The 20,328-nt window shown below is 40.8% G+C and overlaps 1 protein-coding gene across 3 annotated transcripts in view; it reads left to right on the top strand.

The window, feature by feature from the left end:
• Positions 1–20,328, top strand: part of WDR33 (WD repeat domain 33) — a 122,630-nt gene that overhangs the window by 91,326 nt on the left and 10,976 nt on the right. The window contains exons 8-18 of one of the 3 annotated variants that reach the window (XM_044242713.1): positions 6,604–6,730; positions 7,873–8,027; positions 8,118–8,196; positions 8,665–8,775; positions 9,129–9,223; positions 9,417–9,503; positions 11,680–11,819; positions 12,415–12,567; positions 14,307–15,413; positions 18,375–18,483; positions 19,753–19,861. In XM_044242713.1, the coding sequence (XP_044098648.1) occupies positions 6,604–6,730; positions 7,873–8,027; positions 8,118–8,196; positions 8,665–8,775; positions 9,129–9,223; positions 9,417–9,503; positions 11,680–11,819; positions 12,415–12,567; positions 14,307–15,413; positions 18,375–18,483; positions 19,753–19,859 (2,270 nt within the window). In that variant the 3' untranslated portion in view covers positions 19,860–19,861. The remainder of the gene's footprint in view (positions 1–6,603; positions 6,731–7,872; positions 8,028–8,117; positions 8,197–8,664; positions 8,776–9,128; positions 9,224–9,416; positions 9,504–11,679; positions 11,820–12,414; positions 12,568–14,306; positions 15,414–18,374; positions 18,484–19,752; positions 19,862–20,328) is intronic. The other 2 variants (XM_044242711.1, XM_044242712.1) reach the window with 2 other exon arrangements.

Below are 20,328 nucleotides of genomic sequence, written 5' to 3'. Positions count from 1 at the left end.
TCAAAAAGCTTTCTCTGCTTCACTTTTGTAACCACCACCATAATCAGGATATAGAACATTTCCATCACCCCCCAAAAGTTCCCTCTTCCTGCCTCAGTTTTAACAGCTTTATAGTACTCAGTTATATGGATTTACCTTAATATTCTTAAATAACCCCTCATTGATTTTTAGGTGTTTCCAGTCTTCGAATTCAAGCAAGGTGAAACAAACGATCTTTGAAAAATTTTGGTGTGATTTTACAGCTACAGATATAGGGTAAATTCCTAGCAGAATTAAGAGTTGTAACATTTTGATAGATACGGCCAGATGGCCTCCCTCCAAAATTGTACCAATTTACTTTCCAACCAGTTGTGGATGACATTGTCTGTTCCTCTCTTATTTTTTTTTTTTTTAAAGATTTTATTTATTTATTTGACAGAGAGAAATCACAAGTAGACAGAGAGGCAGGCAGAGAGAGAGAGAGAGGGAGGCAGGCTCCCTGCTGAGCAGAGAGCCCGATGCGGGACTCGATCCCAGGACCCTGAGATCATGACCTGAGCCGAAGGCAGCGGCTTAACCCACTGAGCCACCCAGGCGCTCTGTTCCTCTCTTATTATCACTGTGTCACCAAATTTAATTTTTGCTACTTTGATAGAGAAAATATAACCTAGCAAAGTTCCTTTTTTCCCTCAATTTATTTCTCAATTTAATTTCTTATCTTTTTTTCTCATTATAAAAAAATCAGAGTTTATACACACACATAAATCTAACCTGTGTTATTTGTGATGATAAATACAATGTAACATTAGAGAAAATGTGAAAACTTCACCTCTGTTTCTGATATTTCAATATAGTTTTCATTTGCTACTTATTTGCGTCTACATTTTTGAACCTATACATTTTTATAATCAGACCCATGGCATATGCACGGTTTATGCATGTATTAGTTTGTTTGCTGTCTTATTATTTATTTATTTTTAAGATTTTATTTAAAAAATTCATTTATTTTTAAAGATTTATTTACTTATTTTAGAGGGAGGGTATACATGAGCAGTGGGGGGAGGGGTAGAGGGAGAGAGAATCCTGAAGCAGACTCCCCGCTGAGTGTTGAGCCCTGAGCCCAGATGTGGGGCTGGATCCCAGGACCCTGAGGTCATGACTTCAGCTGAAATCAAGAGTTGGACACTTAACTGACTGAGCCACCCAGGCGCCCCTGAGATTTTATTTTTGAGTAATCTCTAGACCCAGCGTGGGGCTTCAACTCAGAACCCTGGGATCAAGAGTCGCAAGTCCCACGGACTGAGCCAGCTGGGCACCTCTTGTTTGCTGGTTTTTTTTTTTTTTGTTGTTGTTGTAGTTGTTTTTAAAGATTTTATTTATTTATTTGACAAGGAGAGAGAGATCACAAGTAGACAGTCAGCCAGAGAGAGGTGGGGAGGCAGGCTCCCTGCTGAGCAGAGAGCCCGATGTGGGGCTCGATCCCATGTCTCTGAGATCATGACCTGAGCCGAAGGCAGAGGCTTAACCCACCGAGCCACCCAGGTGATCCTTGTTTGCTGTTTTAAAATGCACTTTAGGGGCACCTGGGTGGCTCAGTGGGTTGAAGCCTCTGCCTTTGGCTCAGGTCGTGATCCCAGGGTCTTGGGATCGAGCCCCGCATTGGGCTCTCTGCTCAGCAGGGAGCCTGCTTCCTCCTCTCTCTCTGCCTGCCTCTCTGCCTACTTGTGATCTCTGTCTGCCAAATAAATAAATAAAGTCTTAAAAAAAATGCACTTTATTTCATGAGCATTTTCTTTTGTTCTAGAATCCTCATTTTAATAGTTTTTTGGTCTTTTTTTGGTCCATGACACAATTCATGTAATTTATCCCACCTCTGAAATTTGTTTTCATTATTTTGAGCAAAGTTTCAACTGCCATCTTTTAAATATAAAAGTTTAAAAAAATCCTTTAAGTTACTTTCTTAGGATAAATTTCTATTGGTCTCATTGTTCTGGATCTAAATGTGACATGAGAGGGTACAGTTTTATTGTTTGAAATAGTTTTTCTCACTTCATTGGGAATTCAGTAACTTTTTTTTACTAAAGAAGAAAGCAGTTGCAAATCAGTTGCAAAGTTGTGCATCTGTGCCAGGTTAACCTATTTATTTTTCCTCCTTTTCATTTGAAAAAATGTAAAAGTGATATGTGCTTCTTGTAATGATTTCATATCCACTTTACAGAGCAAACAGTCCTTTGCTATTTAGTAAATTAAATTTTTTTCATTGATTTTTTTCCCCCCAATGGATCATTCCTGTGTTTCGGTATTTAAAAATTAACAAACAGTATACAGTGAAGTCTCCTTACCCAGTTCCGTCTCTTGGGGGCAATTAATGTGATGATTCTTCTGTTTTCTTTCTGTTTTTCACATTTTATGCATATTTGAGCAAATGTATGTCTGTGCTTTGTGTATGTGTGTGTCTCTTTTTAAGCCATAAATGTTAGCATGATGCACATTTTTTGTACATACTTTCTTAAATAAGTCTTTTATTTGTATTTAATTTAATTTAATTTAATTTTTTAAAACGATTTTATTTATTTATTTGACAGAGACAGATCATGAGTAGGCAGAGAGGCAGGCAGAGAGAGAGAGAGGAGGAAGCAGGCTCCCTGCTGAGCAGAGAGCCCGATGCGGGACTCAATCCCAGGACCCTGAGATCACGACCCGAGCCGAAGGCAGTGGCTTAACCCACTGAGCCACCCAGGCGCCCTTGTATTTTAATTTTAAAAAAGTAGATGACCCATGCATGTGATTCAAAAATAAAGTAATGTCAAGACTTGAATAGCTGCCCTCCCATCTGTTCCCTGTCTGCTATCTCTCAATGAGTCTTTGTGCATATAGAAGCAAATAGAGACTTATTTTCTTTTCCTCCTGTAACTCTTAGACTAACCTTTCCACATCTAAGGAGGCAGAATAGAATAGGCATTAAGAGCTATGGATCGGGGGCCAGCTCCCTGCATTCAAGGTGTCTGCTCTGCCACATATCAGCTGTGTGATCCTGGGCAGATTGCCTAACCTGTCTGTACTTTGTAATTTTCATTTGTAAAGTACTAGTCAGTATACATACTTTGCTTCGAATAGTACCATACATGTAAGAAGTATGTGTGCTCACTAGTAGTAGCAGTATTTTTATTATTAAGGACAGTAACCAATAAAATAATATCCTAGAATCTGTACCGTACAATCAGTTGGATTTATATTTAGTGATATGTATGGATTTGGGTAAATTCATTTAGCAGAATAGGATAGATGAGATTCCTCACTTGCTTAGGTTCTACTTGAATACTTTTTATTTTACTTAAAAAACTTTTAGAAAAGATTTTATTTATTTCACAGAGACACAACACAGCAAGAGAGGGAACACAAGCAGGGGAAGTGGGAGAGGGAAAAGCAGGCTTCCTGTTGTGCAGGGAGCCCAGTGTAGGGCTTGATCCCAGGATACCGAGATCATGACCTGAGCCAAAGGCAGTGCTTAACAACTGAGCCACCCAGGCGCCCTTATTTAAAAAAAAAAAAAAAAAAAAATTAAAGGTTTATTTATTAGAGAGACAGAGGGTTGGGGGAGGGACGGAGGGAGAGTGAGAAAGAAACTTAAGCAGTCTCCCCGTGAGCATGGGGCCTGACACCGGGCTCAGTCTCATGACCCTGAGATCATGACCTGAGCTGAAACCAAGTGTTGGACACCTAACCGACTGTACCACCCAAGCACCCCCCAAATACATTTTAGAAAATGTCAGAAAACAATTCAAAGCAGCTCAAATGTATTTTTGTTGTTCCTTTTTTGTTAGCGGGTTTTTTTTAATCTTTTTTTTTTTTTTTTTGCATATAGTTCTTTAAACATACTTTTATAACAAAAGCATCTCAGAAAAGGTGAGGGTAGAGGTGGCTGCTAAGAGTATGAATTTTTTCTCCATAATGCATCACATTTTAAAAGTGTTTTCTCATGTATTTTCCAAATTTGTTTAAAATACACACATATCTCTACATAATATTTAATTTTGAGTGATAGTGACCCATAAAGCTTTTTGAAAATTCCCCGGCCATATCTTTTTAGGATCAAATTGTTAATGGCATTAAAAGTTCTTAGAATGGGGGCATCTGGGTGGCTTAGTGGGTTAAGCCTCTGCCTTCAGCCCAGGTCATGATCCCAGGGTCCTGGGATCGAGCCCCACGTCGGGCTCTCTCCTTGGCGGGGAGCCTGCTTCTTCCCGTCTCTCTCTGCCTGCCTCTCCGTCTACTTGTGATCTCTCTGTCTCTAAATGTATCTTTTTATCTAAAGATAAAAAAATATTTTTTTAAAAAAATTGTTTATTTATTTATTTATTTATTTGACAGAGAGAGAGAGAGAGAGAGATCACAAGTAGGCAGAGAGGCAGGCAGAGAGAGAGAGAGAGAGAGAGGAGGGTAAGCAGGCTCCCTGCTGAGCAGAGAGCCCGATGCGGGACTCGATCCCAGGACCCTGGGATCATGACCCAAGCCGAAGGCAGAGGCTTAACCCACTGAGCCACCCAGTCGCCCCTAAAGAAAAAAGTCTTTAAAAAAAAAAAATAAAAAAGTTCTTAGGATGCCTGGTTGGCTATGTCAGGAGAGGATATGATTCTTGATCTTGGGCTAGTGAGTTCAAGCCCCACAGTGGGTGTTGAGATTACTTAAATAAATGAAAAACAACAGCAACAACCCTGAAAAAAAAGTTCTTAAGCCAAGCAAGGGACTGGAAGACTGAATTGTATTTCTATTTAATCTTTCCATCCTCAGTTCTTTTTCTTGATAAAATCAAAGCAACACAAAACCTTTTTCCCTTTTCACATCTTCACATCCCAGTTATAAAATATATGTGCACTGTTGAAGATATAAAAACAAACAAAAAACCCCAAAAGAAAACATAAAAACAGAACAGGGAACTAAGAATAACCATATTACCTCTACTCAGCTTAGTATTATTTCTGTTTAACAGTTTGGTGTCTAGACTTGCATTTTTCTCTAGATAGGTGTGCATACACACTCATGGTACTGATCTCCCTTTTACAGTGGTGGCATCAGGAATGCTGCACACACACGGGTTTTTCTTTTTTCAATTGTATCATGAATATTTTAATTAACAAATTACTATAGTATCATTTATAACAGGTGCATCATATTCCATTGAGCACATATGCCATACTGAATTATATTTTGTAATATGTTTCCTATTCAAGGGCATTTAAAAATAAGCTATCTTTAAACATTTGTGTAGGCAAATCTTTTTCGACATCCATTATTTCCTCAGGATAAATTCTGAGGTATGAGGTTCTCAGGTTGTAGGATATGCATGTTTCTTATGCTTTGGCACACATTGTCAAACTGTTGTCCAGGCAGTTGGTATCTCCCTGCATACTTGGCAGCATGGGGTCTTTTCTTAAGTCCATGCCTATTTGAGACACAAATTACTCCCCTTCTGAATTGGTGCAGATTAACTTCCCATTGCCTCTAAAATCATCTCTTTACTCTTCCTTCTTCCCTCTCTTGCTATTCTTCCATATCCTTCCTCCTTCCCACCTCAGATTTCATAGAAGCTGGATTTGGTCCTGGTTGGAGAGGGACCAGTTTCAAATACTCTTCAACACACTTTTTACCTGCATTGTAGGGCATTTGCTGTATAAAATCTTTCTGAGGCTTTTTCTGGACAGCCCTGATTTTTCAAATATTAGTTACTAATCTCTTTCAATTGTAGAAGTTCTGATTTTCACTTTTGTGATTTTTAGTATCAGTTAATGTGTTCCATTTGTTAAGTGACCCTATGCATTAGCACAGTGATTGAGAGAACTATTTCTGGAATCCTGTAGATCAGGTTTAGATTCCAGCTACTGTTCTTGTTGACTAGCTTTAGAAACTAGGACGTCTTACTTAACCCCTGCAGTCCTTCCGTTTCTTTTCTTCACTTGTAAAACAGATAAAATGATAATACCTTCCTCAGGATTTTGTGAGGATTTAAAAAGGTGCTGATTTTAAATATTCCATCATGCCCTAACATACTAGTAAGCACTCCACAGAGTAGCTCTTACCATCATCTCATTTGGCATGTGTGTAAATGAAGCAGGAATTGTTTTTCTCCTTTTGCATTTTAGTAAATGGAATTCCATCAGAAAGATAGAATATTTTTCCTACTGCCACATCTAGAAAGCGCTGGCATGTGAACCTGAATTTAGGACTTTTGATCTATAAGGACTACTTCAAAGTGGGAAAACTATAGAGTGAATGACAAGAATTGTGCCTTGTAATTAGGATCATCCAGAAAAACATGACAAGCTTTAAATATGGGGCTTGAGTGACACAGCTTCTAAAAAGCTTTGGCCAGCCAGAAGTAGGCAAGAAGATGAGCTTAGTTGCCTGAGAAGAGGAACTGTTCCTGTGCATCTTGACCTCAAAAGAGGTTGCTCTATTCAAAAGTCTTCCCCACACAAAACCAAAAGAGGCTTTTCAAAAAGGTGAAGGTGATGGAGTACTAGGATCAAAACGTTTAATAAGTTTGTCTGCTTTGGTTTAAATTAGAATGGAGTGCTGCTTTAAATATATGACTGATTAGGTTTTATTTCTACTTGTTTTCAACAGGGCATGGTGCAGATGTAAAATGTGTAGACTGGCATCCAACAAAAGGGTTAGTTGTTTCAGGAAGTAAAGATAGTCAACAGCCAATCAAGTTCTGGGATCCCAAGACTGGGCAGAGTCTTGCAACACTGTAAGTGATAGGAACTATACCTTGGTCCCTAAACAAAGGGGAACAAGACTGTCTGTATTTTTTAACTTTGAGCCTTCTCTCGTCCTGTGTATTCATGAAAAACTAGGGTACAAAACAGATGAACTTGTACCTAGGGTCTAATGATTAATTAAATATGATTTTTGTTCTTCCATATGTATCTAAATTTAATTTCGGTATCCCTGGGAGTGGGGCAAGGATGAAGATGAAGAAAAGGTGGTTCTCACTATCCTAGGTTGTGGTGTCCTTGTGATACATTTTGGCACTGTATGTAGCTAAGGTGGCACCCACTTACTTACTAGACACAGCCCAGTCTTCTTCATCTTACCGCATCTATTTGTAGAGGAATTTTCCCCCCAGTTTTGAATCCGTTCTCATTTTCTGTTTGAGGTGCTTACTTACGATGCAGCCTCATAATAAAGTTTTGTCTTTTTAGAATTACTTATTATTATTATATTTTATATTACAATATATATTTTATATTATTATATTTTACATGATTATTTTTTATTATTATCTGTCACTGTTCATAGTTAAATAAACATATTATTAACATGTGTTTTGACCACACCCCTGCATCCTGGTCTTTCTGACTGGAAAGTGAGCCAAATCCAGAGCTGGTTGGAGCAAGGCTGCCTTGTTACATAACTCCAGTGGCCACAACCAAATAGGACACATTGTGACTCCTTGGAGATGTGCATTTTGTAGGCCTTGATTTGTAGTGTTTTTAGTTCAAATTAACCCTCAAACTATCCTGTGCTCTTTTTTAAATGCTTGTCTTAATGAGAGGAGTGTCACTGAATTTTATGTGTTCAAGTGCTTCCCCTGCTTTACAGATAAGCTTTTCTATACAGTTGAAGCTCTGCTGCTGTTTTCATTCGTTAATGAAAACTGTACTTAGATAATGGACATTAAGAAGCAATAATGCTTGTAACATAACAAGACCATGTTAAAAGTACACTTGAAAGAAATAGGTCAGCCACAAAAATAATGTCCAAACCTCTTGCCAAGAGGCCCAACCTCTTGTGTCTTGACCCATGTGCTTTTTAACAAAAATGGCTGTTGTGTCGATTTATCCTTGTTTTGAATTCTGACAGATTATTTTCTTGGTACTTTGTTTCTAGTCATGCCCATAAAAACACAGTAATGGAAGTGAAATTAAATCTCAATGGCAATTGGCTACTCACTGCATCACGTGACCACCTCTGTAAACTTTTTGATATCCGAAACCTGAAAGAAGAGCTTCAAGTCTTCCGAGGTCATAAGAAAGAAGCCACAGGTCAGTAGTTGTGGCATGCTTCTCATTCTGTTACCTGTAGTCTGTTGAGATCCTAACAATTTTGCCTTTGCCCACGTTTTTGTTTCACAGCTGTGGCCTGGCATCCTGTTCATGAAGGACTTTTTGCCAGTGGAGGTTCCGATGGCTCTTTGTTATTCTGGCATGTGGGGTATGTGATAACTTATATGTAAAGAAGTTGTATATTTTATGAAGAGAGCACCCAAAAGTGTAAAACATAATGTCTTTTTCCTGAGTGTTCATATGTCCTATATCAGAGACTTCTGCAGTTTTCAATTCTGTAAACTCAGCTTGGAATAGAAAACTTAGCACCTTTATTTTCAGATCTAGAAGTCATTAAGGGAGATTAAAGCAGATTTCTTTGTTTCTTATTGGTGAATTCATTCTCCAACCATTTTTCCCTCTGAAGTACTCCTCAGTAAAAGAATACATTGTTGATGACCAAATGAATACCCCTGAAACACAAGGAATTGACCAGATTCAAAGTAACAGGCTTTGGTAGATTTACCAAAGCAAAAGAAAATGTCCAGCATTTGTTACAGCAAAAGAAAATGTCCCTTTTTTTTCTTCCTTTTCGGTAACTTTTGTGAAAAGACTTCTTTCTGTGATGCTATTACAGGGTAGAGAAGGAAGTGGGTGGGATGGAGATGGCCCACGAAGGGATGATCTGGAGTCTGGCTTGGCATCCTCTTGGACATATTCTCTGCTCAGGTTCAAATGACCATACTAGGTAAGCTTTCTATAAGAAATAACAAGGACTTACTCTCTTCATGAAGCAGCAGAAAATGAAGATTTATATTTATTGATAGATAAATATATTTGTAGTCCAACTTCCTAGGAACATGTAGTGGTTTATTGATAAGTATGTAATAATAAGAAATAATGTATTGAGTATGACTTTGTTACTTGAATTTTGGTTTGCCTTCTTATTAAAAAAATATTTTGACATCTTAAATTTTTAGAAGAAAGTCACTATAAAACTTTGTTATGTTTACTGGTGGGTTGTTTGGTACTCTTAAGTGCCCAGAAATATACTGAAACCGTCCTCCTCCCCTTACCCCTCCAATCACTTTTATTTGACAGCAAATTCTGGACCCGAAACCGACCAGGTGATAAAATGCGAGATCGATATAATCTCAACCTATTGCCTGGAATGTCTGAAGATGGAGTAGAATATGGTAAGATTCACATATTTTTCCTTCTTTGAAATCTGATATACTCTTATTAAAGCGTTATAGAAAAGATTATATAAAACTAAATTTAGTTTCATAGTTTACTGATTGATAAGGTTTCATTTTTATAAAGTGTTCATTTATTGGGCCACTATGTTTATAAAATCTCTGTTGATAATAGATGTATTCCTATTTATAGATGACCTTGAACCTAATAGCCTGGCAGTAATTCCAGGAATGGGAATACCAGAGCAACTAAAATTAGCTATGGAACAAGAGCAGATGGGTAAGAGACATTGTACCTATGTGTTTTATTTTTATAAAATTTTGGGGGGCCCCTGGGTGGCTCAGTAGGTTAAAGCGTCTGCCTTCGGCTCAGGTCATGATCCCAGGATCCTGGGATTGAGCCTCACATCGGGCTCTCTCCTCTGCAGGGAGCCTGCTTCCTCCTCTCCTCTCTATGCCTCTTTGCCTACTTGTGATCTCTGTCTGTCAAATACATAAATAAAATCTTAAAAAAAAAAATTTTTTTTTTTTGTAGACTTGTTCCTTACCTTCATGATACTAGATTATTTTAAAAATGCCAAAATAGTTTATGTTGAGACATGTTGATAAAAGTGATATGAACTACATATTTCAAAAATGTGGTTTTTTCTTTTTTTTTTTCTTTTTTCTTTTCAGTGTTCCAGAATTCATTGTTTATGCACCATACCCAGTGCTCCATGCAATACGTGCCCTCCGTAATACCTACCCCCAGGCTCACCCAACCCCCCACCTCCTCCCCTCCAAAACCCTTTTTGTTTCTCAGAGTCCACCGTCTCTCATGGTTCATCTCCCCTCCAGTTTCTCCCAACTCACTTCTCTCCATCTCCCTATGTCCTCCATGTTATTTCTTATGCTCCACAAATAAGTGAGACCATATGATAATTGACTCTTTCTGCTTGACTTATTTCACTCAGCATAATCTCTTCCAGTCCTGTTCATGTTGGTACAAAAGTTGGGTATTCATCCTTTCTGATGGAGGCATAATACTCCATAGTGTATATGGACCACATCTTTTTTATCCATTTGTCCATTGAGGGTCATCTTGGTTCTTTCCACAGTTTGGCAACCGTGGCCATTGCTGCTATGAACATTGGGGTACAGATGGCTCTTCTATTCACTACATCTGTATCTTTGGGGTAAATACCCAGTAGTGCAATTGCAGGTCATAGGGAAGCTCTATTTTTAATTTCTTAAGGAATCTCCACACTGTTTCCAAAGTGGCTGCACCCACTTGCATTCCCACCAACATTGTAAGAGGGTTCCCCTTTCTCCACATTCTCTCCAACACTTGTTGTTTACTGTCTTATTAATTTTGGCCATTCTAACTGATGTAAGGTGGTATCTCAATGTGGTTTTGATTTGAATTTTCCTAATGGCTAATAATGAACATTTTTTCACGTGTTGTTAGCCATTTGTATGTCTTCTTTGGAGAAGTGTCTGTTCATGTCTTCTGCCCATGGTCGAGTTTCATTCTTCTACACATAGCTGTCCAATTTTCCCAGCACCATTTATTGAAGAGACTGTCTTTTTTCCACTGTATATTTTTTCCTGCTTTGTCGAAGATTATTTGACCGTAGAGTTGAGGGTCCATATCTAGGCACTTCACTCTGTTCCACTGGTCTGTGTGTCTGTTTTTGTGCCAGTACCATGCTATCTTAGTGATCACAGCTTTGTAGTAAAGCTTGAAATCAGGCAGTGTGATGCCCCCAGTTTTGTTTTTCTTTTTCAACATTTCCTTAGCAATTCAGAGTCTCTTCTGATCCCATACAAATTTTAGGATTGTTTGCTCCAGCTCTTTGAAAAATGCTGGTGGAATTTTAATAGGAATGAAAGTACAGATTGCTCTAGGCAGTATAGACAGTTTAGCAATGTTTATTCTTCTTATCCATGAGCATGGAATGCTTTTCCATCTTTTTGTGTCTTCTTCAATTTCTTTCATGAATAATCTGTAATTCCTTTACCTCTTTGGTTAGGTTTATTCCCAGGTTATCTTACGGTTCTTGGTTCTATAGTAAATGGAATCGATTCTCTACTTTCCCTTTCTGTATTTTCATTGTTAGTATATAAGAAAGCAATTGATTTTGTATCCTGCCACATTACTGAATTGCTGTATTACTGCTAGTTTGGGGGTGGAGTCTTTCAGGTTTTCCATATAAAGTATCATGTCATCTGCGAAGAGAGGGCATTGACTTCTTCATTGCCAATTTGAATACTTTTTATTTCTTTTTGTCGTCTGATTGCTGTTGCTAGGACTTCTACAACTGTGTTGAATGAGAGTGTTGAGAGTGGGCATCTTTGTCGTGTTCCCGATCTCAAAGGGAAGGCTGTCAGCTTTTCCCCATTCAAAAATGTGTTTATTGATGACGTGGCCATTTGCTCTCATTTCCTTGGCTAACTGCTTTTTTTTGTGGTTATAGGGAAAGATGAATCAAATGAAATTGAAATGACGATTCCAGGTTTGGACTGGGGAATGGAGGAGGTGATGCAAAAGGATCAGAAAAAAGTTCCTCAGAAGAAAGTTCCTTATGCAAAACCTATTCCTGCTCAGTTCCAGCAGGTGAGTAACTAGCAGCAGTCCCAACTTGTCCACGCACTGTGGGGTTCTGCTTCTTAAGTGCCTCTTGCATTGTCTCATCTATGGAAAGTATTTCTATACCACAGACTTCTTTGGAGTATTCTTCAACAGAGTTCCCATCTGCTGCTCTGCAGTTAGTGCTGAGTTGGTCATGATTCTTGTAGCTCTTCTTTTATTCTCACCTACTTTTTACTGTCCAAGCTATCAGAGGAAGGAGAAGAAGCATGGAGCAGAGAGAGTATGTTGACTCTCTTCTTCATTTGTCTGTCTTCTGCTTTATTTGTCCCCTCAACACAAAGTACACGTGCCCTTTCGAAGAGGTGGGCAGGCTTTTCATTCTCAATAACGTGTAAGATCTTACGGTGTTTTTCAGGTTAGTAGTTTCTACCCGATACTGTGCTTTCCTGACTCATTCTCGTTACAGGAAGGAGCATTACAAGTAAAGACAGTATACAAGGCTGGCTGGCTTGTATTTGTCAAGTTGGAATGAGCTAGTGACATTACAGAATGTTTTTCTCATTCTCTCACTGTAATATACATACTTAGGGTGTATTTTAATATTCTCTTCTTTCCCAAGGCTTGGATGCAAAATAAAGTTCCAATTCCTGCCCCAAATGAGGTACTGAATGACAGAAAAGAGGACATTAAATTGGAAGAGAAGAAGAAAACACAAGCAGAAATTGAGCAAGAAATGGCCACATTACAGTATACTAACCCACAGCTTCTGGAGGTGTGTGATACTCTTTAGGGGATTCAAGATGATCCAAGAAAATAGTGATAATATTTTTTATTGATATGCTCTTAAAGAGAAGGGAAGGACTTCTCAGATGGGTCTTATGAACACCACCATTTCTTTATGTTTTTCGAATTTTCTTTTTTTTAAAGATTTTATTTATTTATTTGACAGAGAGAGATCACAAGTAGGCAGAGAGGCAGGCAGAGAGAGAGAGAGGAGGAAGCAGGCTCCCTGCTGAGCAGAGAGCCCGATGCGGGACTCGATCCCAGGACCCTGAGATCATGACCTGAGCCAAAGGCAGCGGCTTAACCCACTGAGCCACCCAGGCGCCCCTCGAATTTTCTTAATTGAAGTATAATTGACATACAATTTCATAATAGTTTCAGGTGTGAAAGAATTCTGTTTCTAACACTTTTAAAACAAAATTAGTCAAGCAGTGAGTAGAACTAAGTTAAATATACATTAAAAAAAAAGATTTATTTATTTGAGAGAGAGAGAAAGAGTGTGAGCAAGCAGGGGGAGGGGCAGTGGGAGAGGTTAGAGAGAGAATCTGGAGCAGACTTGACACTGAGCACAGAGCCTGATGCAGGACTTAATCCCACAACCCTGAGATCATGATCTGAGCCAAAATCAAGAGTCAGACACTTAACCTACTGAGCCACCCAGTCTCTCCTTCATATACATTTTTTTAAATTTTTTAATTTTTTTTATACATTTTTTTTTTAAGATTTTATTTATTTATTTGACAGACAGAGATCACAAGTAGGCAGAGAGGCAGGCAGAGAGAGAGAGAGAGAGAGAGAGGAGGAAGCAGGCTCCCTACAGAGCAGAGAGCCCTATGTTGGGCTCGATCCCAGGACCTTGGGATCATGACCTGAGCTGAAGGCAGAGACTTTAACCCACTGAGCCACCCAGGTGTCCCCTTCATATACATTTTATTTATTTATTTATAAAGATTTTATTTGTTTATTTGACAGAGATCACAAGTAGACAGAGAGGCAGAGAGAGAGAGAGAGGGAAGCAGGCTCCCTGCTGAGCAGAGAGCCCAATGCGGGACTCGATCCCAGGACCCTGAGATCATGACCTGAGCCGAAGGCAGCGGCTTAACCCACTGAGCCACCCAGGCGCCCCTTCATATACATTTTTTAATGGGAAAGATAAAACCAACATAGTTTTAACTTGATTCATGTATTTATTGACAGATAAAATAAGTTTTCTGTCAGCTCTAGAGCAGGTGGTTTGCTCTTATTTTTTTTCACCTTTGACAGTTAACCAAAAATGAGTAAATTTTTGAATGTAATAAGATGATTATAAATAATCCTGACTTCTGTTTTCCCAGTATTTAAAAAGAAGGAGTCTAGGGAGCCTGGGTGGCTTAGTTGGTTAAGTGACTTCTTCCAGTCAGTTCATGATCCTGGGGTCCTGGGATCAAGTCCCATATCGGGCTTCCCCTGCCTCTGCTTGCCACTCCCCTGCTTGTGTTCTCTCTCTCTGCCAAATAAATCAATAAAATATTTTTTAAAAATATAAGAAGGCATCTAGAGTGAGTCTGGAAGTTTGTGTGCTCTCAGAATACCTGAATGTTATATGAATTCTTGTTACTGTGGAGTATTGAAAGGTTGATGCCTTATGTTTGTCTTGAGGCTCCCCCAATGAAATAAATTATAGCAGTATGTCATCTTCAAGGGTTCTGTTGTATTTACCAGTATTTTTTTTTTTCCCTTTCTTTCCAGCAACTTAAAATTGAAAGACTTGCACAGAAACAGGCTGAGCAAATTCAGCCTCCTCCTTCATCTGGCACCCCTCTCCTTGGACCCCAGCCCTTTCCAGGACAAGGTCCAATGTCTCAGATTCCTCAAGGTTTTCAGCAGCCCCATCCATCTCAGCAGATGCCAATGAACATGGCTCAAATGGGGCCTCCAGGTCCACAGGGACAGTTTAGACCCCCTGGACCCCAGGGACAAATGGGGCCACAAGGTCCTCCGCTGCATCAGGGAGGTGGGGGGCCACAAGGATTCATGGGACCACAAGGGCCCCAGGGCCCGCCCCAGGGGTTGCCAAGGCCTCAGGACATGCACGGGCCCCAAGGAATGCAGAGGCACCCTGGACCTCATGGCCCTTTGGGACCTCAAGGACCACCTGGACCACAGGGTAATTCTGGTCCTCAAGGTCATATGGGTCCTCAGGGTCCACCTGGCCCACAAGGTCACATAGGCCCTCAAGGCCCACCTGGGCCCCAGGGTCACTTGGGTCCTCAGGGGCCTCCTGGTACTCAAGGTATGCAGGGACCACCTGGTCCCAGAGGAATGCAAGGACCTCCTCATCCTCACGGGATACAAGGTGGGCCAGGGTCTCAAGGGATCCAGGGTCCTGTGTCTCAGGGACCTCTGATGGGATTGAATCCAAGAGGAATGCAGGGTCCTCCGGGCCCCCGAGAAAATCAGGGTCCTGCTCCCCAAGGGATGATGATGGGCCATCCGCCTCAAGAGATGCGAGGACCTCACCCTCCAAGTGGACTGCTGGGACATGGCCCTCAGGAGATGCGAGGCCCTCAGGAGATGCGAGGCCCTCAGGAGATGCGAGGCATGCAGGGGCCTCCAGCCCAAGGGTCCATGCTGGGCCCCCCCCAGGAATTGCGAGGGCCTCCAGGCTCACAAGGTCAGCAGGGGCCGCCCCAGGGCTCTTTGGGGCCTCCACCCCAGGGTGGCATGCAAGGGCCCCCTGGACCTCAGGGACAGCAGAACCCGGCAAGAGGGCCACATCCATCTCAAGGGCCAATACCATTCCAGCAACAGAAAACAGCTCTGCTAGGTGATGGGCCCCGGGCCCCCTTCAATCAGGTATTATTTATTTCTAACTCACAGGCATTGCACATTGGGAAAATAAGCTCTGCACGGAGGTGGCACTTCCAAATGCTGTGGAAGGCAGTCACAGATTGTATCACTGTCTCTCAAGTAGTCACAGTGGCTTGAGAATAGCGTCATGGCTGAAGAAGGAAATGAGAGTAAACAAGACCATTGAATATATTGTAATATGAATCTTTTCAATAGAAATCATTCCAGAAAAGATCGACTTTCAGTTGAATACCATTCATAATTGTCCCCAGGCTCTAAAAGAGCTGTGGCCCTGAGGAGGAAGCAGGGGTGGCCCTAGGCCTGTTAGATCCCCCTTTCCTGGGCTCTTTAGTTTGTAGCCTGGGGTTTCATGGGCTAATCCACCTGCCGGCTCTACTCTTTAAGATAGGATGGAGTATTTAACTCACAAGTGTATGGTAAACTCTGATCTCACTATTTTCATTTCAGTGAATGCTTTTAGAGATCTCTGAATCCAGAATTGTGCATTCTCAGATGGTGACCCCCTGGACAAAATGCTGTTCAAGTTGTTTTCCACTCACATGTAAATTTATTTACTGGAGGGAGTAATTCTGTAGAAATTGTCTTGGCCCTTTTCTGAGGATTCTGTTTTTGTTAGCTGAGTTTTATTACCCATTTGTTGGGCTTGTGCTTGAGAAGTGGTGTGAGGAGGGTTCAGGTTTTTTTTTTTTTTTTTTTTTTTAAGATTTTATTTTATTTATTTGAGAGAGAGAGAGACAGTGAGAGAGAAAATGAGCGAGGAGAAGGTCAGAGAGCGAAGCAGACTCCCCATGGAGCTGGGAGCCTGATGTGGGACTCGATCCCGGGACTCCAGGATCACGCCCTGAGCCGGAGGCAGTCGTTTAACCAACTGCGCCACCCAGGCGTCCCGAGGGTTCAGGTTTTGTGTGGGAATTACAGAAAGACTGCATTAGCACGAATGGATTTACCACTCTTTGGCTCTCTGGTTTTGATATTTTTCTGAGATTGATAGTCTGGAAGCATTATTTGGGTATGAAGCACTGGGTTTGGAGAGGATATGCTGCATGTGAAAAACAACAGTCTGTTTTTGCTTTTTCCAACACCTCTGAGAATCTGTCCTGTGAAAATGACATTGGGTTTACCAAATTAAAATAACCAGCAGAATAAGCAGGTTAGGCATTACTCTTCCATAGATCTTCCAGGACTTACAAGTGTCACAGCAGTGAAGAGTAGTTGAGTTTATTTCCAAAATCTGTTGGACATTTTTTAGAATTTACGGTGAGGGGAATAAATCTAGGTTTATTGTCCTGAACTACCCTAAAATGTGCAGTGTTGTATGTTTTATTAATACACAACATTTGTATATGTGTACAGTATCAGTTCCCTAACCTTATAGTAATGAATAGCTTTCATTGGGAGGACAAAAACAGCGATGAACTTTAGTTACGTTATGACTGAAATTAAAAACATGTCAGATTCAAGAGGATAGGCCTGAGTTTCTGGGACAATTCAGCTAGAGTTTTTATTATATTAAGTAGTAAAAGATATTATACATGAAAAACACAATGGCTGTAAAGATTTAGTTGACCTATAGAATGAGTATAAAGGTTGATGCATTATAGGACATTTCAAATCTCAAGCGTTGACTGATTAAATCTTTATTCCTATTTTTTATGTGCTGAAATCTGACTTTCTTCACTTTGATAAGCCTAATTATTTAAGCCAGTTGTTTCAGTTGGTTTAATTTAGTGGAATTGCTTTCTGGTGTTAAAGTAATAGCATGAAAGATGTTGATAAGAGCAGTCCTTGGGCAAAGAGGACAGGAACCAAAGGAAGACAGAAATTACAGGTATTGAGTTAATGATAGTCATTTGTAGCTACAATGCTGGGTGTCCTAACAAGGCTGCTCTTTCATGTAGCTAGTTTGGAATGTGCAAGCCATTTTGGTTTTGAAACTCTGCTATTTTTATAGTAGGCCCAGTTACCAAGTGCATTTTTTTAAGTAAAGAAATGTATTTTTTAAATTTTATTTAAAGATTTTATTTATTTATTTGACACACAGAGATCACAAGTAGGCAGAGAGGCAGGCAGAGACAGAGAGAGGGGGAAGCAGGCTCCCCACTGAGCAGAAAGCCTGATTCGGGGCCAGGACTCCGGGATCATGACCTGAACCGAAGGCAGAGGCTTTAACCCACTGAGCCACCCACGCACCCCAGAAATGTCTTTGTTAAGAGACCTGATCCAAGGTCACTGGATAGTGTGGAGACTCAGAATTTAGACATGGCTAGGTTAAAAAAAACATAATCTTAGAGACAAGTTGGGATGAGGTCTGGGGTTCCAGAACATGGAGACACAGAAGAGGTTTGTATCTGCAGGGACCCAAGGGATCCAGCTGGATTACAGGCGACTCACCTGGGAATGAGCCATAGGGTGCTGAGGATGGGGAAATGCTGAGGTAGAGAAGAGGGAGGTAAAGCCAGCGTGAACATCTCATCTTGAAACCCTTTCATGTTCTTTTCCCTCTTCAAACCCAGCCCTAGCCTCTTAAGAGGAGTAGTTATTTTCTGTAGCTGGAAAAGAGTCCCAAGTGTGAGAGCCAAGTTTACCTGTCCTGGAGGATTTCCAGATCTTTACTTTTGCCAGAAGTTCCTCCTTTGTGCAGAGTGTTAATGTTACGATTTCTGACTTTCCATTGTGGTTCTTACTTGGCATCACAGGTAAAGATCTAGCTTTAAATAAAACCTATCATCAGGTTTAAAATAAAAGTGTTATCTTTTGTTATGGTAAGAGAAGTATCTCCTTCCCCCAATTTAAGAATGATTTTACTATAATGTCACTAGCTGTGTGTTTACTGCTGGAGGCTTTGGGACAAATTAGTGTTTTTATCTTGTCACATTATGATAAAATTGCTATTTATGAAGCACAAGCCTATGATTTCACACCCCCGCTTTAAAAACATCTTTTCAGGAAGGACAGAACGCAGGCCCCCCACCCCTGATACCAGGCCTAGGGCAGCAGGGAGCACAAGGTCGCATCCCCCCTCTTAACCCTGGACAAGGACCTGGCCCTAACAAAGGTAAATATCTGCTCGGCTGAATAAGAGTTGTATTTTACCACCTCTTGGTAAATCTTACAATAAATAGTTTATTGGTAAGTAATGGATAGAATGGTCATTTGAACCCTGTAGGAAAAATAGGAGCACTGTCATTTCAGGTAAAGACTTTGTCTTCATGTTGTTTTCACAGACTTGCTTTAGTTAGCTAAAAATGCTGCCCTGAGGAGGTAAGCTCCTCACCACCTTAAGCTGGTGGTGAAAGTGCTGGGACAACCGCTAGTAGAAGGGCTGGGCCACAGGCCGGCCTTATCCATGTCTGGGGAATGGGAGTGGGTCCTGTGCTCACTGAATGCAAGTGCATGTCATTTGTATCCTGGAAATCTTCCACTTAGTTTTTGATGAGATAAAGAATTTAGAGATTTTAATAGTGTTTTTAGTATTATCCCCTTCTCCCCCCAAATTGTGTCATGTATGGAATTCTTTAGCTGGTTATATTGTTCTGCACAATTTGACAAGAAGAAAGCAATGTACTGATGTATCCAGTTCTTGATACTATGGAAAGCACAGAAATGAGAACTGTCAGTATTTAGATGTGAGTCTGTTTGGAAGTTGAGTTAATTTCAGGAGTTGAAAGCGCAGAGGCAGTCCCTTGTGCTGAGGTGTTCTGCTATCACAGGGGAAGGGGCTGGAGCTGGAGTGAGGGGTGGTAGACTGCTGACTAGAGAGGGTGAGGGCAGGACTGAGTGATGTGGATGGAGGGAAGGTTGGAGATGGAGTTGTTCAAGTCGGTGCACTGTTTCTTACAAGGAGGACACAAGCCAGAGATCCAGGAGTATTGTGGAGGTTGCACTTCAAAGAATTTAACTCCTTTTAATTTTTAATTAGCTGAGCCCACAGCACTCTGTGGCACATGTTACATTTCTTGCCCTCTTTTGATCAGATTAAGAAGAGTTTTCATTAGCATTTTATAGCCGTAGGACTTTGGGAGAAGCAGGACATCCTAGGAAAGGGAGCAGAAAAGGAATTAGGAGAATCTTTATTATAGTCTCATTGCATGAAAGTGGTGGCCAATAGGGAAAAAGAGAAAGAAAGAATCCATCTTTGGAATTTGGGGACCCTAAGAAAAGAAGAGTCTGTTACCCGCAAGGTACAGCTATCAACAAACTGAGAGCCTGCCTCTCTTCCTCTCCCCTACCTTGTGTCTGTCTCCACCTATTTCCCTCTCCACCTTGCTCTTCCCCTTTTCTCTTTACCTCTCTCTCTCTCTTCCTCCTCTCTTTCTCCTCCCAGGGACCAAAGGGAGAAGGGAGAGCCGAGAAAGTGGCCCTGCCATCCCCTACTGGATTAACCAACGCCGCCGCCCCATCACCGGTGGCCACATCCCTTCTAATTTGTAGTGGTGGGTTTCTTTCCTTGGAGGAGCCAGGGTACTTTTAAACAGATAGAGGTAATGGGAGGATTATTATTCATAGGTAAGTCCAAATGGAATGTGTTCAGCTTCCTCAGGTCAAAGTCTGCTGTGTCTGAGATCACACCAAGTTCAAGCAACATAAAGTCAGAGAAGAAGTCACTAGCTGCAGGAACCCACTGAGAAGTGAGGAGCCCTCTTTACCACAAGGAGAGGGACCTGGGATATTTGCAAACTGAACAAAGAGGCAGCTTAGAAGGTGCTTTCCTCAGCTGGGAGAGGACTGGTTTAATGAAGGAAAGACTAGGAGGCAGAAGGCACAGGAAGAGCTTGAGAGAAGAGAGAAACCTTCTAATAGTGTTTTTTTATACTGACATTTCCAACTTTTTTATATGTGTTGAATGGTGAGGAGGGATTGAAATGGCCAAAAGAAGGGAACAAAAAGGGAAGAGGAAGGG

Source organism: Neovison vison, chromosome 3 (genome assembly GCF_020171115.1).
Source record: "Neovison vison isolate M4711 chromosome 3, ASM_NN_V1, whole genome shotgun sequence".
Classification (NCBI taxonomy): domain Eukaryota; kingdom Metazoa; phylum Chordata; class Mammalia; order Carnivora; family Mustelidae; genus Neogale; species Neogale vison.
Note: the sequence above shows the minus strand (reverse complement) of the source record. Positions and strands in the feature narration are given on the sequence as shown.